Here is a 26,440-nt window from a genome sequence, read left to right as displayed (position 1 = left end):
AGGGACACTATACAATGTGATCAGGTTGTGAGAAAGATCTAAGGCTAAAGGAAGACCTACCGACAAAATAAATGTGTTTTCAGTCTAGAGTTGAACACTGAGTATCTGTACTTTACTGAAGTTTTTCCATTTGGGGAGACTTTAACTTCATTACATTTCAAAGAATATCGTACTTTTTTTATTTAACTACATTTAATGCAATTAGTCGTACGTTTTTATTTATGAATGGATACAAATTTGTTTTGATTGCCGCTTGGATCTACTTAGTACGCAAATATATAGTTCAGTGTCAGTTCAACAACAAACGTAACAATTTAAGAGTAATAAATGGTGGAGAAAATTCCTAACTCCTGCACAACACCCGTGGCCTCATTTGCATTATTTTTTTAAGTAGTTGAAAAGAAGGTTTTGGACACAAGAGAATTGTAATAGATATCAATTATTGATTTGACTATCATTCTATTAATAGATTTGTGTGCTAAGAGTAACATTACAGGCTTTTTCCATAAACTAAGGGGAGCCTAGGCGACCCTTGACCCTATCGCCGGTTCACCACTGTTCTTTCCCTGCAGCAGTTTTTTTTTTTATAGATTTTGACCACTGCAGACCAGGAACATCCCACTGTAGCTCTGGTTTTGGATATGTTCGGCCCGGAATTTGGCCCTTGTCAAACTCGCTCTAATCCTTACGCATGCCCATTTTTCCTGCTTCTAACACAACTTTGAGGCCAAAAGGTTCACTTGCTGCCTAATATATCACAACCCATTAACAGGTGACGTGGTGAAGAGGTAGTTATTTACTTCACACGTTATTTCATAATGTATACATTCTTATTTAAAAAAAAAAAAATTCCAAAAAGTAAAAAATGTCAGGCAAAATGTAATAGTTTGAAAAAGAAAACAGATACAATGTGCAAAAGTGTTGAACAATTAAACAGGTAATGAGACAGGTTTATTGTTGTTTTGATTGACCTGAACATGTACAATCTGGAGTCCAGCAAATCATATCTGAGAAAACTAGATTTAGTGTGTGTGTGTGTGTATGTATGTATGTATGTATGTATATATATATATATATATATATATATATGTGGATGGCAAATAAAAGGTTCTTTAAAAGTTTGTTTTGTATTTACATGTATTTGTTAGTGCCATCATGGAATTTTATATATAACACACACACACATATATATGAACCAGGATTAGAAAAGTACAAGACAGGAGCTAGAGTAGAGTGGTGTATGTAAAACACTTTCGAAATATGAATTGTGATGTAATGTTCACCTTTTCACCCCTTTCCCCAAAATTAACCTAGGAAAATGAAAAGGGGAAAAAATTCATAACGTCTGCCAGACTTATGACAAACCCATCCTTAAATCTTATTTTCCTTTACAAAATTCAACTCTTTTAAAAACCTACATAAGGAAGAGAGCAATTCTCCAATCGTAACCTATTTTTCTATGAGGTCGCAGTGCAGACAGCAAGCAATTTTACAATGAACATGACTAATAATAAAATCAAAACTAATAGATATATCTATGGAATAATCTGGCAGAGCGTAGCTTGACATTATAAATGGCAAAAAGTCTAAATGACTGACATTGAAGAAGCAAGTTAGTCCTGTTATTGGACTAAATTAAACATTGTATTTTTTTACCCTGGACTACCATGAACACTGATCTGACTACAGGCATCTTGCTAATTGCTCAGATTTAGCTGAACATTTAGATTTTTTTTTTTTGTGATAAGGAGACAACTATCAAATAGATTTTTTTGGTTAACTTACTGAAAGTTTTTATTTATATTAGCCATTTAATATCTTTTATTCACAGCAGCATTCTTACGATCAAACCCTCAGCTTCTGCTTACTATGCAGCCTAACACAAACAAAAAAAGGGCATGAAAACCAGACAGGAAAAATAAGGAAAAGTGTAAATGACTAACATGGTACTACAGTTTCTCAACATGCACAACTGTAAGTTAGGGTTTCGCACATAATGCCGACATTTCCACAGTGTGTTGCATGTAAAAGGGAGAGAGCGAGGAGGGGGGAAAAAGTTCATAACTCAAGAAATTATTACAAATAAACAAGTGACACTCCAAAAAGATACAAAGAAAAACACTCCAACATGTCAGTCCACTTTGGGTTGTAAATATGAGTGTGAATACAAGACTGTCCACTGTTTTAATTAATATGAGGGCACCAAACTGCTGGGGTTAACAAATGTTCCACATTAATTCATTTTTTTCCAAATGATTTTTTACATTTAGATCCACCAATCAGCTGTTGAGAGCTGAAGTCTCGTTCAAGGAAGAAATCTCCCTGAGGTGAGGGCTGCTGTATGCTGGCCTGTGCCAGAGCTGTAGGTGTTGAGCTTAGTCCACCTCTTCCATGTTGGTGTAGGATGAGCCAGAGCATTCTGCAGACCGCACAAAAAGGTCAGACGTCACTTCTGTACCCAACTGAGGGGGTCCTTCAGGGTCCAGGTCTGTCCCAAAAAGTGCCTTGCTAGAAGCCTGTAAAATAAACCATGGTTATAAGGGGGGATTTCACGCCTCGTCTGGCGCACAAGGTTGCACACTCCATAACTAAAGCAAAGAAGAGATGCAGAACTTGTCACAATTATAAAGGTTAAAAAGAAATTTTGCAGTGATACACATGATCAATTGAAGACTGTCATTTTATTTACAGAAGTATAGAATTACAATTAGCTCTTGTACTGTATTTTGCCCTAAATATGGCTGCAACAATAGCACATACTCCTGAATAATAAATTACAATTAAAATAAAATGTTGTAAATCTAACATTTTATACAGTATGCACAAGACAAAAAGATAAGCTTTAATGTAATTACATCATAGAAATGGTTTAAACTAAAAGCTTCAAAATGTTATTAGATATGTGGATTTGTTAAAAAAAAATGTCATTGTTTCAGAGTGAGTGCAAACATGCCTCATCATATACAAGACTCAATTATGAAATTTAAAATGTGAATTAGACACAATGCAGTTATAATTGGCTTCAGTCAATATTACAGAATTACATCCCTGAGGCCACGGCCACATTCCCTTACAAAGTGAAGGCCCAACTACACATCACTGTCTTATATAATAATGAACCTAGAGTTGTGCATCGGGACCAACAAGATCACCAACAAGATATACGCTAACAAAGGCCATGAGAGGTTTTGGATTTTTATATATATATATATATATATATATATATATATATATATATATATATATATATATATATAAATAAATAAAAGACACCAAACCAATAACGATGTTAAAAGGCAGCAGCTGCCAACCTTTTGTGGGAGTGTGCAGGAATGGAAAAAAACAAACCAAAAACAAACAAACACAAAACATAGTCCAGCACACACACTTAATTGTAATACAAGGTCAGCTTTAGCAAGGGGGGAAAACAAAAAAAACCCAGAAATTCATATTACAAGAGAAAACTTTCTGATCATAATAGAAGACAAATACAACAGCAGAATTTGCAGAACATTCTGAAATCTTAAGAAACATGGCTTGACCACATAAAACATCTTCGAGCTGGACCATATATATTATATATTTATATATATTATTTTGTACACAGCTTAAGAATAATTGTGGACTAACTAGTGTTTTAGGCAGGTGGATAAAAAGACTTTTACTATTATAATAGTATATACAATTTTTTACTAAACATTATGATAAAATTGCTATATATTTATTAATAAAATTAAAAAATAAAAAACTAAATCTGAAGGCTTTTACATGATTGAGCCAATGCCAATAATAAATAAAAGAAAATAAGAGGAAATATTGCTAAAGGTTTTAGGATTCCCTGAGTTTGCCCTTTAATCGAGTTGCTTTAAGACGCTGTTTAAATAGTTTAAATTATTCTCCTGTACAATACAAATTATTAATTCGTTTGATACACTATGGCATTTAAAATTAAAGAAATAGATACAGATATTTAAAAGGTGATCATTTAATTTTCATATAGAAGTCACAAAGAGGCTCTGAACCTCAACGGCACAATAAATAAAAAAAATCTGGTTAAAGTAGCTCTATCGCGTTTACATTCTGATTCGCATTTCGATACGCATTACATGTGTGCGCAAGTGTACAGAAACACCCAGTACATATATACACTCGACATGTGTGACATTTTCGAATTCATCCCCAATGAGACTTGTATATCAGGGGATAAATGATGTTGAGCAGCAATGCAAAAACCGCAGCCATAGTACCCAGGAGGAAATATTTGGTGCGGTCATCATCAAAATGATCAGAAACACGTTCCTGTCTGTGTCTTGCGAGCCCTCCATGGTTGCCATCTTCTTCCTGCAGCCCTGTCCTGGGTCTTCTCTGTCGGAGTCTGGGCCGGAAGAGGCTCCAGGAGGGAGCACGTTGCTGCCCTTCTGCTTCTTCCTCGAGTTCCTGCCATATCAGAGACGCCTGCGATTGGCGGAAACCTGTGTCAGCTTCTGCGACATGGCCATGCCTCAAAAGCACCAAATTATAGCCATAGCAATACCCCTGCTCAACCATATTCCCACTATTAAGGCCCGATTACCACCACCTGAACTGAGCATCAACAAAATATTGCCAAGACTTCTTTGGTAAATGTAGCTGAATAATTAACTTTGAACACATCGACTGCCATGTCAGTAATGAAAAGTAAGTCATATCAGCTAAATGCACTCTGACAAGCATTTAAGATACTAATGTTTGGAAAAAAGTATAACAGTCTCGTGTTATCCTCTTCTCAATCTAAGCAAAAACAAACAAAGCATTTGCATGTACTGCTTATTACACGGCATACATGCTATTTTAATCGTCTTTTTTTATTTGAATGTCTGAGACACCGACTGCAAATATGTATAGTAAAGTAAACTGTAGGCTTCTGTAAACTTCAGAACTTTTGTTCTTTGTAATTAAATAATGAAGGCAAAATTACTTTGTGTACAGTAGTCTAGCCAAAGCCTGTCATTAGGTCTTTGTACAGACATGCCTTAAGGTAGATTTGAGACACAGTGAGTTCCCCAGAGGACAATCAATTGTGACTTGCCAATAGATACCAACATGGTAATGAATTAACCTTCATAAACCTTCCTTTTTTTTCCTTAACAGATTTTATTCAGAAAGTAAAAATCTTGAGTATTTCCACATTGACCTGAAACATCTGTCCTTTCCCCAAACTATTTATGCTGAAGCCTCACCCTTGCTACAGTAGATAATCTCAACAAGACTACAGACAGCAAAATGAACTGTGCTCTTTACAAATAGAGTGAACAATTCCTTCAATTGATTGGATGTCAGAATATGCGGTTCTGCTTTGACATCTAGGTGTAGTGCACAGCAGGTAAAATTAGTATTCAAACATCAGACAAAGTCCTTTCACTCACCAGTAAGAATATATCAGAATATCCTTATAATAATCAAGCTAAAGCCTAGATACTTATTTAGCATAAGTATCATTTATAGTGGAACATAAACAAACAACGTTTGTCGGCGGTTTACAATCATAACCACAACTTTATCATATACGTGTTCATTTCCACACCATAGTCACAACGCCAGGTATGACAGTTTCAATGTGTCATACATTCAATTATGCCTTTATGACCCCAATAACCTATACAATAACTAAGCACGATTGTCTTGTTAATTTAAATGATGGTTTTGAATATTAATGACATGTCGGGTACCATGTCGGCACTTTCAGAGTTATACACTATATAGGACCTTATATAAAAAGCAAATCCTAATTCCATTATGTACATAACTAATTATTCCCCTGATCATAACAGATTAGGTGAAATAATAAATGGGCAGTAAAACAAACATATAACATTTTAGAAGGAATCAAACGCATGAATAAATAACACATGCACTACAACAAACGTATTGAGACGCCTGACTTTTTCAGCCATATGTGGCTTTTCCCAAACTGGTACAACAAAGCGAGAGGCACACAATTGTATAGGATGTCTTTGGATGTGGTAGCATTTATTATTCCTTTCACGTGAACTAGGAGACATGAACCTGTTCAGGGAGAGCCCCATGAAGATATGGTTTACATGGTTTAGGGTGGAAGATCTTGAGTAGCACTATAGAGCTCTGACCTCATCCCCAACGCCACCTTTTGTTATGAACTGAAGCACAGACTGCACCCTCAGGCCTTTTCATGCTACATTTGTACCTGACTTTACTAATGCCCTTGTGGCTAAATGAGCACAAATATACACAACCACACTAAAATCTAGTGGAACATCTTCCCAGATGAGTGGATGTTGTTATAACAGCAAATGTGCAAATGAACTAACTGTGGAATGGGATATTCAAAATGCACATCAGAAACCTACTGGTCAAGTGTCCACAAATTTTTGTCTATACAGTGTATATGCATATGACTCTTGAAGATGAATTTAACACATTCTCATACATGTACAACAAAATAAGAATGAAATACCCTTATTGAGCTTAAGGCTTAGTGTTAAACGTTCCAATGAATTAAAAAGTAAAAATAAAATGAAAATTAACCCCAGCTGGCCTCAGGTGTTTAATCTATAGTACAAATTATTTACATTTCTCACCTGTAGGGTACAGCAATAGCTTCTAAAATAAACAATTATTTAGGCCAGCAAACTTTTTAAATAGATAACTCTAAAGCTATTTGATGTGGCTTTCACAAAACCACCAGAAAGTTTGTGTGATCCTCAAGTATTTGAGTTGAAGCTCAGGCATCCAGTGTAGAGAAGACTGCAATGTTACATGGTAAAGAGTGGAATCAGCTCACCTGACTGGCAGCAGCTCCAGCTGCAGCAGGAGATTCGGCTCCCATTGGGTCGAGCAAACGAGGCGGCCGATCAACAGGAGAGTTTCGACGGCGGTAGAACAACACGTAGGCATAGCGTGTCACCACCTGACTCTCTTCTACAGTAGTCACGGTGCTATCATCAAACAGACGCCAGCCTGAACAAGAAATAGAAGATTTGATACAGTTTCTGATTTAGTTTTAGAAATGACTTCCATGCCAATAATTATTTAAATGCCCTGCATAAGACCGAACAGAGATTGCTGACCTAGCAGAGTACCATGTGTTTTATTTTTGGAATGAAATCAAAATACTTGCAATAAACACATACGTGCACAGTTTCACATTATAAGGAATTTATGATGAAGAAAGTGCTGCACCTACCAACATCACTGCGCTGACTGTTTTTGTCATTGGGTAGACGAGCATAGGCTGTGTAGTGACCGCCAATCATCCCGCCATAGTGGTTTATAACAGCATATAGGTCATAAATAGGAGGCTGCTGAACATCTTCCTTCTGGCCAATACAGAATTTGCTCAAGTCCAAGTTCCTGTTTTAAAAACCGGTTTGAAGATAAAAAATATATACAAATTTTTTTTTATCATAATTTAAATACAATTAGCACACCAAAAGACTAGAGATAGGAGCATCTGCACACCTCACAGGAAAGTCCACCATGTCATTGATTTTGTCTCTCCAGATGAAGCTCCGGAAGGAAAATCGTTTAAGTTGTATGATAAGCACATTCGGCAGACGCCAAAGTAGAAGCTGCTTGGAGGCTTCCCTGTGCTGCTGACACTTTGGACAGTACCTAAACAGCACAAGAAACATTATTGTGTAGAAAACCTGTACTGAGATTAATAAAAAATACCCCCTTTCCATATTTAAAACATACTGCACTCTTAAGACAGTGAAAGCCATTGTTTTTTTCATTTCCTACCATGCTTCCTCGGGTGCTAGGACCTCGGGCTTGGTGAAGAGGTTGAGGCACTGCTCCAGTGTGAAGTGTCCCGCCCTGGCGGTCTCGCTGGCAGAGCCTGGGTCCTCATTAAACTCTAGATCTTTGGAGCGCACCAGCACATGCTCTTTAAGACGCTCATTATTCTTCCATACCAGTTCCAAAGTGCAGTCTTCAGACACATCTAGTACTCCATCGCCTATGTAACAGAGAATGAATCAGCATGTGTAATTAAGGTTATGACAGACTTTGAGCAAACAAAGTAGGAGTGAACAAAAATAATGGTAAAACCATTGTCTTCAAGTTTTAGTTCCTTGTTGTTGGCATCTTGTAGCGAGATGTAGAATTGAGACCCACTCCTGTAACTACAGTCTGAGGGTTGCTGGTACCCTGTGACAGCTGCTGAAGTGTGCACACGCAAACACAAATTTAGCCAAAAAACATCTAAAATAAAATATATATATATATATTTTTTTACAATTAATCCTATGGTAAAATTACCTTCTGGTTTCACAGCCTTTTCACATGATGTTTCTTTCTCTCCAAAAGAATCCTGGGAGCTAGACAGAAGCTCAGTGTCTGTGGTGCGAGTGGGAAGCAAGTTCAGGTCCTCTGCTGATTGAGCAGATGCCTGTGCTGTTGACACTTCAGGAGTTTCAACAGCACTTTTATCTTGCACCTGAGCATCCCCATCAACTTTACATTCTATCTCCTCTGGCCCAAGTCCCTCAGCAAATAAACCGGTGATTTGAGAATGATCACCACAAGAATCAGATGTCGTTTGACCAGACTGGCATGGAGGACGGAAAACGTTCACCGAATACCTACACATGAAAGGGAGAGAGTCTGAGAGGGATTGCCAGACCAAACAATGCGAGACATCCAAATAACGGATATCTGCAGGCATCTGCCCAGCATACCTGGAATACCCTTCAAGAAGCTGAGTGAGGCGGTTGTAAGTGAGCCTTGACTCGGGCACGCTTATCAAAAATGGCAGGCCCACATTCTCAGAGTTGGGCCAGCATAGAGATTTATGGTTGGGCCAATGGTTCTTCTGGCAAGCCCTAGATCAGAGAACAATGTGTTTTTAACTTTTGGAATAATGCCAAGTAGGCTTAAAACCCAATCAACAGACACATCCAGGAACAGAATCACTCACTGGTTGCAGTAGCCCACACGATAGCAGCGTGTACAGCGCCTCAGTTTCTCGTCATCTGACAAAGGTGGTTTCTGGCAGGCAGCACACTTTGCTATAGGAATACTGGGAACCTGAAGCCTCTGCACATGTAGATAAAAAAAATAAGTAAAAAAACTAAAACCATTTCATATAAAACTTTCTCTGCTTAACACCTCTGTAACAAAGCTGAGACCTGATGGACCCTAAGCAGCACCACTTTCTCCTTGGTCAGCTCTTTGGACAGCACCTCAAAGCAGAAGAGCATGTCAGCGGAAGAAACAGTATCAAGGGAATGAGATGGCAGGAAAATCCGATGGAAACGACTTTTCACCACCTGGGGAGAAAAGGCCATTTTAAAACCTTATAGGGCTGAACTGCTTAACTGAATGAAAACAATTTGTCAAATACTCAAATAGACTGCTCAAAAAATTAAGATAACACAAACCACACATGAGATCTTGAACAATATATTCAAGGTGGAAATCCAAACTTAACATTTTGTAATTCACTGAAATCAAAATGATGTGACAGTGGTCAATGGAAACCAGGGCTGAATTTAATATAATCCCAAAATCAGAAGTAGAACATTTATATTACAGGCTGATGAGGTGCCTGTATGCACTCATGACAATGTTTGTGTGAGATCCTGATCTGAGAACAGAATGCCAGGCCCTCATACCACTTTCCAAAAAAAAAAAAAAAAAATCTAGTGTAATTGATTCACAATCACTAATCCTAACTGGGGAAAGCGATATCCCTGAAGTTTAAACGACTTGGTGTTATACTGTGATGATTAAGTGTTAACCTACATCTTTTGAGCAGTGTAATAAAAATACAGGACAAACTTTTTATACCTCTGCCAATCTTAGGTTCTCTGGCTTGACTCTCACACTCCGGGAAATAGACTCCAACACTTCCACTGTGCTTGAGTTCTCTTTACTAACACTCACCAAAAACTATATTAAGACAAATATATTTAGCATAGTAAATACAGGAATATTAAATTAATGTAATGGACATGTGCATAAGAGCAAATACTTGTTGCATTTTACCTTGACTGGTTTCTTGTGGGGCTCTCTAGCAAAAAAGAAGACAGTAAGCACCTTTTGTTTCTGAGGTAGAGGGACAGGTAGGTATAGGAAGGGGTCAAAGGTAATAGAAACCTAAAAGAAGAATAAGAGCATATAAGATAAGAAAACAGTGAAACACTACAACTTTGGTTTCAAACAACTTGTTAGTTCATCTGTTTTACATGAAGCCTTAAACCCAAGCTGCATTACTCTAATGACACTAACCACAGAGGGGCACTCTAAAGCAATCTAACTAATTTACCATCATTTGATTGTATATGCTCGTATACATGTATAGCACCATATATTGTATATGATAGAAACAAGAGGGACATTTAATTACCTTGGAGCACATTGGGCACACAAGCTTCGACTTATACTGGCCTTGAAATAAATCAACAATGAATGAATCATTCCTCATCTTGTGTCTTTGCCATGCTTCTTCTGCTACAACCTGTCAAATCATAATTGCACATACAAACATTTAAACAAAAGCATACACTTAAGTATTTATATATTGTTCACTACACAAATGCAGATTATAAGCGTTCTTCCTGTGAAAGTAAAACTCATTAGGGCATGTTAGTAGAGGTCTTGTTAGTAGTGCAACAAGATCTGCGCTATACTGAAAATAGGAGGCAGGAGAGGCACCTCATCCTGGCGGCCATCTGAGTCCACGGTCTCTGTGTACGGTTTGTTTTGGATACGGTTCAGGTCCTCGTGCAACCCATCCAAGAGGAAGGCCATGAATTCTTGGGCATCATGTTGAGCATAACCTGTAAACTGACTGGCCTTACTGGCCACTATTGCCTACAAGGAGAGACAGAGGACATTTACAACTGGTTGAAATGAGCTGTTAAAAAATAAAAATAAATAAAAAGCAGAGCCTATGTAGAACTCTGGAGAGACTATAAATTACAGCTATAAGCTGCAAGAATGTAAAAATAGTGATACCTTTAATTTGGAGGGCTGAAAGGCATGGTGAGTGCCCTTCCATAAAGCCCGCAGTAGCACCGCAAAACCAATGGCCAATCTTCCACCGGTTCCCAGGGGGTTATTACAGTTGAGCTCTGTCTCAAATGCCCGATCTAAAATCAAGGGAAATGCCAAGGTTAACATGAATAATAATAAAAAATCATTAAATAATAGATTTATACCCAGCAAAAGTCAGTTATTACTGTCAAGGTATTATATATATATATATAGCTTTAATAAATGGTAATGTTTTTAATGAATTATTACTGAAAACCCTCTTACCATGGAAATAATCTCTTAGTTCCCGTGTGTTAGAGAGAGACTGGATCACGCTGTTCATAAAGCAGGTGTTTCCAAGGTTGACCAATCCTGTAAAGCCAGGGAGACACACCTTCTTCTCCTCTTCTTCCTCAGATCGCTCACTGCCTGATGGTGGAGCATGCGTCATCGGTTGCACCATGCATGTGGGCTTTGGCTAAGGGTGAGGGAACAACAGGTTTTACATTGATTGAGTGCAAATGCATCCAAGAAGAACTGATTATGCTTTTCCACTACACAAGAGCTGATATTTTCAATTCATTTTTCACCATCGAAAACTGTTACAGTAAGAAATATGCCAGGAAAAGTCTGTATAATTTGTCTGTATAAAGTGCACCACGTTACAAAGTCCATAATAAAAAAGAGCTTAAAATGTGTCTTTGTCTGAACTGCTGACAGATTTACCAGCTTAAACAACATGAAACTAAATGTAAACATAAAAAGGATTGATGTCTAAAAAGAATTTTTTTTTTTTTAATTTAAACAAAAAGTTTTTATTGCACACAAATATTCATGTCAGTTACATACAGTCGGATTTCTTGATATAAGACTGATGATCAACAGAAAAGCTGTTATCAAAGTAATATGATGCCATAGGTGTGGCATTTTGTGCACAGGCGAAGTCCTAAACTCTTTCAGTATGTTTCCGAACACAAACACACATACACAAACAAAAAATCTGTTATACCGTGGTAATGGCTGGCTCTTGTTTGATAGGAACATGATCAGAGACTGAGCGTGGGACCACGGTATCTAAAGTAGCATCCTCTGGAGCTCGGGAGGACTTGGGCTTCTCCTCCACTGCCCGAGGTTCCTCCTTTGCAGGCAAAGCATGCTGGCTGCTGCCTGGCTGACTCTTGTCAAGGGAGGTAGGCGTGGACGGTACAGCAACCTTCGCACCCCCCACTGCACCTTAAACAGAGGAGAATAGAGCTTGTGGTTAGAAATCAAAGGTAAAAATAAAATGCCAGCTGCAAAGCTATGGCCAGTTCTCTGCTAACGAGAGGTATTCACCAATTACTCCACATTGCCTGTATTACAGACTAATTGCTGCAATGGTCAGAGTTCCACCTCCCTAAAAATAAGCTCTTGCTGTTTGCCAGCATATTATTCTCAGCGAATTTCTGCTCTTGTGTAAATGGCAAGAAGGGCAATGTTTATATATACGATAGCAATCTATAACTATAATCTGTCTGGCCAATACAGCCCTCCATGTGACTCCAACCTTTATAAGTCAGTATACCAAAAGAGGTCATCCTGTGTACATCAGGACCTGTGCAACCGGTGCTATCTATCCCAATCACGTGCTTTACCACGTCTGCTATTCTAACCGCATGTGCACTCTGTCACAGAGCACTCCTCATGCAGGTTTCTTGCCGGAAACAACATGATCTCAATTCCGAACTACCCCTACTTGTCAGATTTGGCTTCTGCAGACCGAAAATGAAGCTCCAGCTCAAACGTCGCTGTTTTTACACTATTGCGGGGATCCAGCGAGAATAGCAGAAGGTGCTTTACACTTTGAAAAGAAGACTTTAGGAGCACATTCCAAAAGTGGCATGAACACTGGGAGAACTGTATTGCTGTGCAAGGGGACTATTTTGAAGGTGATAGTAAATAAACCCTAGATCTTGAAACTTTTTGATACTACCTCATAAATGGTTTTGAAAAAAGAAAAAAGAAAAGGACAAAATGATTCAGAGCTTGAAAACACTTAATAACTCTAACCAATTGATGGATTAGACTACTACTGTTTTGCTCTTGAACACTGCTCTCCAGCCTGCGAGAAAAGCTTCTTTATGTGTCGAACCACTTTCCTCGTTAAAACCGGGTCTACCAAGCATAAAGTTGTTAGAATATTTCGATTCCAATAAGGAGTCCTTATGCATTCTGGTGAGACTGGAACTCTGCAACTGAGATAATTCTTTAAGCGAATATCTTGCGATACTGACCGGTGCTCAATTTTTTTAATTCACAGTAATTTTAGGGGATGTACAGCTACTGTTGAGGCCATCACACCCACCAGCCGGACACATCTCTGGACTGAGACCAATCTCCCTTGCCGAAAAAGGGAGATGCCACTGCAAAAACCTTTCGATTAGCTCTTCGGACAGAAAAAGGGTTTAGTCTATCTCCTGTGAGGTGGTCAAGCACCTTAATTACATTTATATTAAAATCCATACACATACGAGTTGATCATCGAGATAAACAGTGATTCTGAACCCTGTATTATTTTAGCGTCATAGTGCCTGCTTTACTTTCGCTGAATACCCTTGGACCTAGGAAAAGGCAGAAGGGAACTTTTGCATTTGCAAATCAGATATTTTTCATTTCTTTGAGAACCACCGATGCAAAAGTGTCTCCTTGACTAATAAACAGACAACATTCTGAGTGTCAGCATTTTTAACCTTTATTTTCTGGTCTTTAGCTGTGGGGTCATGACTGTTGTGGCAGCGAAGAAGCAAGAAGTTCGGCCAGTTTGGCTGATAAGGCCAAACTTGCGGCTTGCTGGGAAGGCAAACCTTGAACACCTCTCCCTTCTTCTTCTACAAGTTGCCGACAGACAGATCTAAGAATCTGCTTTTTCTTTTTTAAAGAATTCAGAGGCATTATGGCTGCATAATACTTCTCCTGCTAAGCCCATATTCCACCCACAGCTCTGAAACACTCTGCAGGATGTGTGGGGATCATGCAGATCTCTTCTTAAAGCTTAGTCTTACACCATGAAGGCATTAAATAAAGCAAGCGGACTGCTAAGGTCGAAAATGTATGAATCTTCTGAGTAACCGTGAAACGCTCCATTTTCCCATGCAACAAATGCTAAAACAGCAAGAGTATATATTTGGGTAGAAGTTGTGTAATTGGTGCTTCTGCAATTGGTCAGAACTGTGGTTTTACCATGGTGAAATACTGAACAAATTTTAGAAAGAGAACCCTGGACTTTTAAGATGATATACAATGAAATTGCTCAAATTTGCATTTCATCAGCATACAAGTCTGTTTTAGTTCCAAACGGAAGTTAAAACAGGGTAATATTAAGTGCAAAACTACTGCCATGAGTGCATTACTACTTGTTATTAGACAAGTGTCTTAACTGGGAGACTGGCAGAGAGACAAGGGCATGTTTGCGAGTATGTCTGTATTGAGTTACTAGATTATTCACTGCTTACACACTCCTTCACTGAATGGTGCACTCGTGCACATGTAAACACATGTCTACAGCTCCACCTACAACAAATCAAAGCTTATACAAATGCCTTACCTTTTGCCAGCTAGTTGCTATGGTATGCTACACAACACAGCAAGGTGTTATCAGGTACAGTCGACATACGAGTTTAATTCGTTCCGTAACCTTGCTCGTACGTCAAATTGCTCGTATTTCAAAGCTAATTTTCCTATTGAAATTAATTGAAATGAAAGGAAAACGCAGAGGGAAAACTCGTTTTTTACTAATCACTCCTGCACACTATGTATCCCTAAACTTTAAATTTTTTACTTTTTCTTCTTTGCTTATTGTTACTTATCCGCTTGAACTTTTCCCGGCGGCAGCGTAACAACTCATTAGTTCATGCTCGTGGAATGATGAGATGGACAACATTAGCCGATGCATACCACTTTACTTGTTTTTATGAAGATAGATTCGCAGGGTTACAGTATAATATAACTCCAAGGTGGATAAACTTGGATTAACCGACCGCACTGCAGAACACAAATCATATAAATCGCACACGGGAAAAACATCCAGCCCGCACACTTCTTTCCCGCACTACACTACCCATAATGCATTTTACTCTGGACTTCAATACCCATAGTAGCCTTAAAGAAACAGCTCTCATTTTCCCTCTAATGCAACACTATCTTAATTTTCGTCACAACCTTCGCTTTCTGGCTTTGATTCGCCATCTTGCAGCGGCGTCTCGAGCTCGTATGTCAAGTTTTTGCTCGCGTATCAAAGCAAAAAAATCGACAGAGTGACCGCTCGTATCTCAAAAAACTCGTATGTTAGGGCACTCGTATGTCAAGGTACCACTGTACTTGCAATTTCTGAAGGAGCTAGTTGCGGCAACCAATCAGGGCTGTTCCTGCATTTGTATCTTTAGACACACATTCCTCCTGCATTGTTAAAATGAGTGGGCAAATAAATATTTTTAAGCTAGTCCAGGGGATGTTTGGCCCTTTATCTAAAAGAGTAGTAGCACATATAATTCCCCAAAGCCTAATGAGCTAGTTAGCTATTTACTTACAGAAATAAGAATGAGAGCGAGTTCTTGAATTCTCAGGATGTGGGGAATTAGCTAAAATCCTGTCTCCTGGAAATTCTGGGTTGGCAAACTAGTCTCAACCCATCGGTAACTGTAAGGTTTATGGAAATATTCAAACAATGCTGTTTTGCCTGATATTCTGTGCCCAGAGTTACATATGCCATTGTGTTAATGGCACTTCTATGATGAGAATGGTTCACAAACAAACTGATTGCAGGTGTGTGTAATTCTCTGGCAGAAGCAAGTAGAAGCCAGGCAACAGACCTTGTGGAACTTGGGCTTCCAAACACCCCCATCGCTGACTGTGTCTCTTCCTCAAGGTGATGTCTATCCGTGATGGAGTAAAGGAAAAACTACACTGTTCCGGTTGAATCAGGTTCCTGAAATATTACCAAATAAATTAAAAAAAAAATCCAGATTAAACACATGCTGAAAAAACTGAGGACAGATGCAATAATAACACCAAGAACCAGGCAGAAGCTCTTACCTGAGTCTGACTTGCCACTTAAAGACAGTGTTTGGTCCACAGTCTGGATGTTGACGTAAAAAATTAGCATCACTGAAAGAAAAAATTAAATAGTAACTGATAGAGTTTTATCCACGTAAAAACTCTACTGCAATTACTTTAGGTCTGAAACGATTCCTCGAGTAACTCGAGTAAAAAAAGGAAAACATCGAGGCAAATTATTTGCCTCGATGTTTCGTTTAGTCTGTTTAACTACACACGGGGCATTGTTTCACCGCAGACCTTTATTACTGACGCACCACCCTCTAAACTCTGGAGCGCCCTGGACAGGTAAACACAGAAGACGCTGCAGAATGACAAAAATGGAAGAACGGGGGAAAAAAAAAACCGGGGTGAGGAGAAGATTCATATAGAAGCAAGTTTCTACCACATAAAGAAAAAAAAAAGGTTTGCCTATCGGGCATCGTCACCTCCTGCCAGAAAGCTTTACACATTAAAAATTAAAAATGGGCAACAATCAGTAGAATCACATGGTATCAAATTAAGCCTCCGGTCCCTGGAGAGACCTCTGTCTAATAACCAGCTGTGGAGGAGATGGAACAAGACAGATTAAGCAGAAGAGGCCTCATTCATAAACCATCTGCTTCAAACCTCAGACCGACATGGTTACTGGTGGATGCACCAGAAATGTTGGATGTGTATGAGAAAAAGAAAATTCGAGGAGATCAGGAATTAGGAAAACCTTTTTTTTTTATGTGGCAGAAACAAGCTTCCATAGATTCAGGCCAAAAAAAAAAAAAAAGACAGTTTTAAAAGTTTGGGATCATTTCAATCTAAAACAAAGAAAACACAATAAAAAATAAAAATAAAAATCACTCTTTTTTTATAATTTTTTTTCCAAGAGTAATCAGATTTAAAAAAAAATATTTTTATGATTTTTTTATTTATATATTTTTGATGTAATATGGAAATTAAATGCACTAAATGGGTTTCACTCAAAATTTTTTACAGATATCCTTGCATGCAATTTCAACAATAAAATATTTTTTTTTCTATATAGAAAAATTACTTGCTCATTTTAAGAGACTCTATTTTCTTCTGTATATTTAGTATTGCTATTTAATTTTTAAAAAACGCGATTAAACGACAATAATCAGTAGAATACTTGATTATTAAAATAAGACAGCTACAGCCCTAATATACTTTATAAAAGTATTTTTTAAAGCTTAATATATAATCCCCACACGTCGCATTGCATAGAGGTTCAGTGACAAAACTTTTTTTTTTAAATAAATAAGCAATAGAGTGATTTTACAATGTCGCTCATATTCCTGAGCATTGCTCCTAGTCAAGTATAAACATCCACTCACCTGGTCTGGAAGATAAGGGTAAAGTCTTGTTCCCTGAAGAGCACCTTGGAAATCTCCCTACAGATTTCCTTCAAGTAGACATTGACAACCATCAAGTCTGTCCCTTTTTCATACGAGTCATTCTTAACATAAGACACGTTCACCATTGGCTCTGGGCCTAGAAATAAAAACATAAATGAAATTATTTCAAAACATTGGCGTCTTCAGCCTTCTGGTGTCTTTAGTTAATTCAGTTTTAAACAATAGTCCCCCTGATACCGTCATGGCCAGGACATTTTGTAACAGAGCACACTACCCACTTGCCACTTCACATGACTATATCAGATGCCATGCTCTGGAGAACTACACACAGCTGCAGCACAGCAACACATTTACGCATCACACACACACACACACACACACACACACACACACACACACACACACACACACACACACACACACACACACACACCTCAAGTTAAAACATGGCAAATTAACTTGGGGTCTAATCGAGCGAAAAACTGGACTGACCTCCGCCTTTGTTCTCAAGGATCTTCTCACATGGCTCCTCTTTAGATCTGTCCCTCTTCTCCTCCTCTGTATTTTTTAACTCTTGTTGCTTGGGGTTAATTGGTGAAGCAGCTTCTTCAGATTCCAGATGGTGGGCCGGCACATCTGTTTGTCTTTGGTCCTGCACAGCACCATCAGTACTCCCTAGATCTTTGTTTTGCTCTCTGTCCTCTGGAGCAGTTCCTTCTCTGCTGGTCTCCTCAAGCTTCAATGTTTCTCCGAGAGATGTTGAAATTACTCCAAAATCAGAAGGCTCGTGGGGCTCAGGCTTTGGCTCAGGAACAGTAACATGATTTCTATTTTGACCCGATTCATCCTAAAAGGCATAACATTACATAAAGTTGTAAAATAGTTTTTTTTTTTTTTTTTTTGCACGTAGCTGATCAATTTACAAAGAATGTAAACGTTTGTCAGAAATATAACAGACAATCTGATTATACCTCACCTGAGTGCACCTGTCTGTCTTTTTTTTAATCTCTGTCTCTTTTTGTGACCCAGGATGTGTTTTCATGTGGGAATCTGATTTGCTTTCTTGGGTTATAGAAGAGACAGCGGCAGAGCCACAGCATGTTTTGGGTTTGCCGTTGACAACTGGTTTGGGCTGATGCTCTTGTGCAGGGCTAGATGCGACAGTGGACTCCGGTGTGCTTTTCGAAGGACGGACAATTTTCTTGGCAGTGGGTCCAGGTGTCTGGTCTCCTTTATTGCCTGGCTTGGTCTCAGGAACAATGACACCTGCACTGTCAGGGTTCTCTGCCTGTTTGTTTTTTATCCCTCGTTTGACACCCCGGTCAGGTCTGCTAAATTTCTTATCTGTTGATGAGACCTGCTCTTCCGGTCTGTGCGAGGTTAGGAGCTTTTCAGAGAACAAGCTGGCTTTTTCAGACAACTTTTGACTGCATCCATTCTCCTTTAATATGTTTACTGGGTCATTTACTTTATTATTCTGTGGGAGGAATAAAGCAAAACAATGAATAAAGGTGAAAATGCACTACTGTAGAAGAAAACTTTCCTTTCCTGAGCTTGTCATAATAGCTTGTCATACCATAAGTGTGGGCCAGTTGTTCAAGGGGATCTTCTTGTGCATGACGAGTTGCAAAATGCTGCCTTTCTCCTTATGCAGCACTTTACTGCAGGAGCTCTCGATCTCAGCATGTAGGTGACAGCTCCACTCACGCCCATCTGAGATCACAGCACACAATTCTTACAGGCACACAATATACTAATACATACAATAAAACAAAGAATAATTAAATAATAGCACTGAGTTTTAAGTTCAATGATATATATATATATAAAGGCAAACAACGCTGCACATTGTGTTTACCTGGAAAGCGGACTTGGCAGGCCGTATCTGAAAAGGCAGTTTCAACATCCTCCATCTTCAGCACTCCCTCTCCACGTCGCAGCCTGACTATCACCTCATCTGCGTTCTGCTTCCAGTCTAGAAATACATCTGGACATGCAAAACACACACACACACACACACACACACACACACGCATTAATGTTGTCCTGTCAGAACCTGGACATTTGTAGTAAAAGTAACTCTCACAGCTGATTATATATTTTTTAAATAAACCCAAAATGTTTTCAAGTTAATAAAACCATGGTGATGTCAACCTTTGATGCCAGAGTAACAATACTTTGCAGTAATAAGAATACTTTTTAAACTTAGCATCATTTAATATTACAATAACATTTATATTACTATAAGTACATTGCTAAAAATCTAAACTGCAAATCATTTTTGTATTAGAAGTGATGAGACATAGGGGGGTCAAGTGAAAAAGAGAACATGTGTAAGGGGGATGATAGGACTGGACTATTCTCACCAAATATGTAGATTATTTGTGCACAATTTCTTTTTGCTTGTTTCTTTATTTCTTTCTAGGTGCAACTGCTGCTGGGAAGTTATGAAAGCAAGAGGTTTTCTCTTTCATACAAAACTTATAAAATAAGCAACTTTCATAAGCAACTTTCTCTTTCAAAAATAAATGCAGAGAATGAAGTCTCGAAACGCCGTTGGCAGATTTAAAACCAACTCAAACTCAAAATGTGCACAAAGACTTTTAAATTCCTAAAAGGTTCAAAAACTGGACAAGGCACACACATTCTTCTTTATTCCTTTTTCCCCTCCTCAGATCTGCCATGTAGAAAACCCAGAAACCAGTAAACTGGTGAAATGTCTAACTTTATTAATTAAAAAATTATATATAAAATCCATACTTTGGGAAAGCATTGATTGTTTTTGAAATACAGTTAGATTCTTACACTGTCATATTAGATGAACAGAAACAATCACAGCTGCATATTTTACTGAAAGATGTGCACATTCATTGCTTGTTTTTATTGTGCACATGATGTAGATTACCTATGATCTAGGCACATGGTCTGATCTATTAGTAGTCCATCTTGATGAAGAAGCACTGATCGTGTACTGCAGAGTACACAATTGTATGATTATGCTAATCTTAGAAGAACAATTGATGTTTCTCGGGTGTTCTGTGATGTCTGACAGGCTTAAACTGCTAATGCAGTCTTCCATAATGTTTAATTCACAGCCTACACCTCTGAGATTACATGGTTACAGTTGCTTAGCTACAGTCAGTCGTGGCTGGTTAGTAGAGGTTTAGTGAAATCTGCGAACAGAGAAAGTAATAGACTTAATTGAGTCATATACTTAAATAAGGATCAATCAAAAGCTGGAGAAATAAGAAATAATCCAAAACACCAGAATCAATTCCAACACTTTGTGAGAACCCTAGGCAACTGAAGCAGCACAAAGCTCAAAGTTCATTCTGCATAAAAGCATCCAAAAACAGAATGACGACTTTCCATATTACTGAGTTCCTTCCTGAATGAAAAGTAAACCAGTAAGGGCTAGCCTGTCTAGAGAATATTTGTAGCTGGACAAAGCACTTGAGCCACAACGTAGTGCTAATTGGTGGAGTGTGAGTGCAGCATGCTGAAGAGGTGCCTGTGTGCGCTGGACTGAGAGCTGGTGCAGGGTAGAGCTGCTCTCATGACCTTGACAAAGACCTGCTTTACTCAAGCAGCCTCTCACAGAGTTGGATTACAACAACTCTTCAGCATTCAGTAGGCAAGAGAGCACACACACAAACACGCACTACAACACAAACAAACACAGTACTGTATGGCCTTAAAGCAACAAACTGACAAGTCCAAAGGTCTAATGCCCTGTGAAGCTCAAAACAGGAAAATGGACATGCCCATATATATACGAATCGCATGTTTGAGTGTCTAAAATTGTGTGTGTGTGTGTGTGTGTGAGAGAGAGAGAGGGTGTGGAAAGAAGCCAATTTATCATTATTTAAAAAGCACTGAACAGACAGTTAGGTAGACAAAACATGTTTTGCAAATTTAGCAAACAGGAGAAATAATGCAGAGCATATAACAAAAAGCAAAAACTGGGATATTTACAATGAATATTAAGGGGTTCTGGATAATGAACCTGTCCTCCAGAGGTTCTTTATGAAAAGAAAACCAAATCAAAGTGGATGCGTGATGGTTTCTCCAAATAATAACTAAACCCGGCTGGACAGATACAACAATACTAATATACTCACTCTAAAGAAGTAAGAACGAAAGAACAGGCAACACTAAAAAATTTAACTTGTGCTTTAATCTGCATTATTATAGCGTTTCCAAAGGAATAATACAGCTGCTTGGTTTTGCCTACAAATCCAGCTGCACAGTCCATCTTTTATCTTTTCATCTTTTAAGTTCCAATGTTGTTTCACCTTAATAACAAACACTTCTCCTGTAAAAATATATAAATAAAAGAAAAAGTCATATAACACGGCCCTTTGTCTTTGCCAACTTTAGCAGAGAGGTTCACTGTCAAGCCTTTGTCTCCGTTCATACACGTTTCATTTGAATAGAAGTTGTTATAAGTGCACGCACTGTTCTGCACTTGGCTGCCCTGCCTTGTAATTATAAACAAGGATTATCATACGTTAAATGGCACCTACTAGAATGTAGGACGCTTTTCTTAACTTCCTCATTGTTTTTCCTCGTGTATATATATATATATATATAGGGTATTGGGAGATGCAATCATCTTTCCTTCAAAATTCTGAAGCTTGTTTTACACTGGGTGGTTTAACTGGATTTTTCAGATGTCACACTGGATTAGAAAATCTCAATATTCGACAGCAGGATGTGTTGTAGCATTTGTTCTGCATTAAGATAATAAATTACAGCGCCACTAACGAAAAAAACCACGATAAAACCGATGCAGAAATCTCTCCAGTGAGTTTTGTGTTGTGCAATGCAGTCCACCTGCTGGTTGCTTTAAGATGAGCATAATAGAAGCACACTAAGAATTTTTTATATTTCTAATACTGCCAAATCAAATAGAACATTATTGTAATTGATTCTTTTCTATAGACACATGATACATTTTAGAATTGGGTTTATTTGGGGATTATAAGACAATTGATCTCACCATACTTAGGAAAAAAAAGGCATAGAAATTTAGGTTTTGATCGGGTAAAAAGACACAGAGATATATATATATATATATATATATATATATATATATATATATATATATAAGACATCAATAAAAAAAAAAAAAAACACACAGAGTGTAATGGTGGAACGAACATTTCTATGCATTTCAAGGGGATCGGATACTTCTGCTTTCTTTTGCTTCCTTACACACAAACATGGCAAGGAACAAATCCAGTCACAAGCTCACACTCGCACAACGAAATATGATCAGTGTCGATGTTAAAGTCATAGCATAAACCTGCTAGGGGAAATGAAACCTGAAAACCAGAGACATAAAAGTCATGGTGAAAATAATTTTTAGGAAAAATTTCATATTAATTTAGTTACGATATAAATGCCACAGCTTGGAGATACAGATACTGGCATTTCTTTTAACAAATTAGTATTTCTACAAGCTTCTGTCGCCCATTTATTCAAAACATAAAAGTACAATAGTGACTGGCTTAAAGCCTAAGTTCTATAAGATGTCTTTAAAAGCATTTGGGGATGTCATGAATGTCAAAAGACATTTTCCATGTCTCTAAGAAATGTTTATTTTTAATAGACAAATTAGTTTAGACAAACTACATTGATATGCATCTAGTCAGTACATTCATTTTTACTTGCATTGCATGGTTTGAAACGATTTAACAGCAAAACATTGTCATTACGCATTAGAAGAGTTTGTGACTCCACGGTTCCAATTTGCATGAAATTCAGAAGAAAGGACACTCTGCTTGTTCACAATAACATAAAATGCTCACATTATTTATCAGTACAATGCCTTTCCTCTAATGTCACCAACACTGAAAGCCACTGTCTGAGAACACTTGCATACAGCTATAGATTTCTTTTTTCTTCTTCTTCATGCTGTGCATCCTCACCTAATACCTGACCAATTTCTAATTTTAATAAGGCCCTGTCGTGTCCCAGATTTTCAGCAAAATGTGTGTTTCATGCCAATTAAAACATATTTTTGAACTAGATTCACATGTATAAAATGAGCGGTTTTCTGAGAGGACCTGCACACCCAGTGCATCATAAATTAAACACCTACAGAATCGGTTGATAATCAGATACAAAAGTTAACTTACATGGTTATTACTCAAAGGAGCGTAAAAACAAAACAAAAATCAATTCGCAATAGTTCTGAGCAGATTAGTCAGATTATAGGGCTGCACATATAAATATAGGATCCAAAAGAAAAGCTGCGATATTGCTAATCCCAAATAGAGTCATGCTGTTCCAAGTACCAAAATAAAATGGTCCAAGGGACCAGGCATGCCCTTGAACTTGAGCTGCATCATGGCTCTCAAGGCTCACCTTTCCTAGTGTCCTGATTAGCCGCGGCTGCTACACGCTTGGCCTCTCGGCTCTCCTGGTTCGCTCGATCCTTTTGCTTCTTTTTGCTGCTGCTGCGCTCCTCGGCTCCTCTCTGCGCTCGCCTGCGGCTCACCTCTCCCGATGCTGAGCTGCTGCTGCTAGCCATCTTCAGCCACTTGCCGCTGAAGGGGCGGCTGTTTCTCACCTCGCTGCAGCCGGCCGAGCCGCTTTCACTGGGTTCTGAGTCCGAGCTGCACCGCTTCCTGGTCGGGCCGGCTATTTTGGCGGCGTTGCTGCTCCCAGAACAGAATCGGGTTGTACTAAAGATGAATATCAAAATGAAATGAATATAAACAGTAATGGGTGTATGATAAAATACAAACACACCAAAACAAACATTAATGCTGTCTTAATGCTAAGCTGCAGTGTCACGGTGACACCGTACACCATCCACTCCAGCTGATACCTGGGTTTTTATTTATTTACAAAAAATTTTTGTTGTTGTTTATTTTATACGCTGCAGTACATCTTCATAAACTCGTGTCAAAGAATTTGGGACCAACACACACACACACACACACACACACTCATGCTAGCTCGGCTAAGAGCCCAAGGTTGTCCTCATACTTCCTCGCGAGCACTCAATATACACACGCCATTCCAAACAAACATTAAATAGGTCAGTTACATAAGAAATTAGGCGCTGCATTTTTACTGCTGAAGAAATGACTAGAAAAAAAAAAACAGTCTTTGAAGACCGCGCTTAGAAATCCTCAGTGCCGCCGGTAACGTGAGCGAGAGGAGCCGAATTTGCCCGCAGTCACCGGCTATAGGACACGAACATGTTCGAAATTCAATACAGTTCGAATAAAAATACGAACTTTTCGTAAATATTTGGCTATAAATAATTACCAGACGTTTTGAAAGTTAGCTAGTTTCGAGGCGGTTTAGAGGCAGTGAGACTCGATAGATGAAACTATCCGAAACGGCTTTATTTCACACTGGTGATCCAGAACACGGGATTTAAAGGGCATTTTGTGAATATTAACCAAACAAAATCTGAATTTGAGAATAAGAAACCCGAAAGAAAGGACTCTAACGCGTTTTGGACAGCTGTCTTAGACAGTGAAAAGCGGGAGCCGAGAGCCGCGGTACCGAGCGCACTGGCTAAGCTCAGCTTACAAAGGCGTACATACCGGTTTGTTAGTTAGCTAACTAGCTAGCTCGTGGCGAAGCCGAATGGAGCAGCCGATAAACCAGCACAATACTCCAGCAATGAAGCTGCAATTATTTATGAATCACTGTAGACGCGTCTCATGATCGCGCTTGGCGTTAAGTCGGGAATGCGGGGCGTCACACCAAACCCCGGTCTCGGGACAAATAAAGCAGCGAGTGGGCCGCCGCAGTTACCTCGAAACTAAAAGCGCCGCTCTTTCCAGAAGATTCTATCCAGGGCCCATGCTGCTAAGGGACTAAAAGCGGAGACAAACAGGAGAGAAAATATCTCCCGGTGTTTCCGCGACCTGATCGGCAGGTCCCGGCTAACAGCTCGGAAGTTGGTACAGAAAACAAACCGGAGACGACTGGGAAATCACACGGGTAAACCTGCCGCACTACCCGCTTCGACTTCCGGGCAAAGGCGGCTCAGCGTTCTATTCATCAACCAGCAGGGGGCAGTAGAGTACACTACGAGTCGGTGTACACAGAAACAGCTTGTTTGTTTATTTATTTATTTAATGTACAGCGCCATCTAACTGCTCGTGCGACCGATTGCAATTAAGTTGACAACCTTGGCAACCTCTCCCACAAGTAGCAGAAATGCGTATTCATTATAATGTATAATTTACCTCTCATGTATCCACAGTGCAATGATGGTTTGTACATGTGCAGAGGAGGAACATGGGGGTAAATCGGTAGGGGAATGCTGATGATGGAGCCGCCAGAAAGGAGTAAAAGAGGAAGGCAAAGGAGGAGGTTAAAGGATGTGGTGAAGGAAGACATTCAGGTTAGTTTGTTTGAAAGAGGCAGATGTAGAGGACAGGGTAATATGGAGACGGATGATGTCTCAAGTTATACAAAATTAAATGCCGCCTAACAGCGAATCAGAAATGAGAATTTGTTGTTTCCGGGTAAACGACGCGATCCCGCTGCGAGCACGTTCGTTACTAGGCAACATTGATGCGCGCGCACACACTTGTAGAGTGGAAGTTGAAAGGGAAGAACCGATTCATTTGTCTTTTTAATTTGGATTTTTTATTAAAGCCAATAGCAGAACAGAGTCGAAAACGACATTACACCGAAACTAATTCTGTTCTGCAAGCAGTACAATCAGTATAAAAAGTAAAGAACAGACACCGGGTGGAACATACCTTTATAAATCAGCAACAGAGACTAAATCTTGAATCCTGCGCTCTCTGCTTCTCATGCACGAGGTTAGCGCCTGTTAGCAAAGAAAAAGACGTTTGTAAGAAACCAAAAACATAGCATGCAATGCGCTTTAACATAAAACTAACCAAAAGCTACCTTTGATATGATTTTCTTCTTTAATAAAATGTTGACACGTTCAGATTGAGAGCTGAAAATGACGACGCAGTCTAACAGACCCTTTTTTGTTAGTAAACACTATGACGGTT

At 38.8% G+C, this 26,440-nt stretch overlaps 1 protein-coding gene across 15 annotated transcripts; it reads right to left on the bottom strand.

Annotated features, from left to right (window-relative positions):
• Positions 1–1,767: 1,767 nt before the first annotated feature.
• usp19 (ubiquitin specific peptidase 19) lies at positions 1,768–26,440 on the bottom strand. 15 transcript variants are annotated; one of them, XM_083570003.1, is made up of 27 exons: positions 26,331–26,440; positions 26,177–26,247; positions 23,808–24,127; positions 19,294–19,422; positions 19,012–19,148; positions 18,412–18,912; positions 17,928–18,282; positions 17,415–17,571; positions 16,066–16,137; positions 15,843–15,958; positions 12,005–12,228; positions 11,281–11,473; positions 10,978–11,111; positions 10,675–10,833; positions 10,367–10,477; positions 10,006–10,116; positions 9,808–9,909; positions 9,147–9,287; positions 8,936–9,054; positions 8,697–8,840; positions 8,278–8,600; positions 8,068–8,178; positions 7,759–7,975; positions 7,477–7,629; positions 7,202–7,368; positions 6,800–6,975; positions 1,768–2,516 (listed from the first exon to the last, which is right to left on the bottom strand). In XM_083570003.1, the coding sequence occupies exons 3-27, from the start codon at positions 23,971–23,973 to the stop codon at positions 2,376–2,378; spliced, it is 4,359 nt and encodes a 1,452-aa protein (XP_083426129.1). In that variant the 5' UTR covers positions 23,974–24,127; positions 26,177–26,247; positions 26,331–26,440; the 3' UTR covers positions 1,768–2,375. The 15 variants fall into 15 exon arrangements, with proteins under 15 accessions (XP_083426129.1, XP_083426117.1, XP_083426120.1 ...); XM_083569991.1 differs by having other exon boundaries at positions 8,068–8,175; positions 26,331–26,431; XM_083569994.1 differs by having other exon boundaries at positions 12,005–12,222; positions 26,331–26,431.

The sequence above is a fragment of the Silurus aristotelis genome (genome assembly GCF_946808225.1).
Source record: "Silurus aristotelis genome assembly, chromosome: 19".
In the NCBI taxonomy this organism is placed as follows: domain Eukaryota; kingdom Metazoa; phylum Chordata; class Actinopteri; order Siluriformes; family Siluridae; genus Silurus; species Silurus aristotelis.
This window is presented reverse-complemented; position numbering and strand designations above follow the sequence as displayed.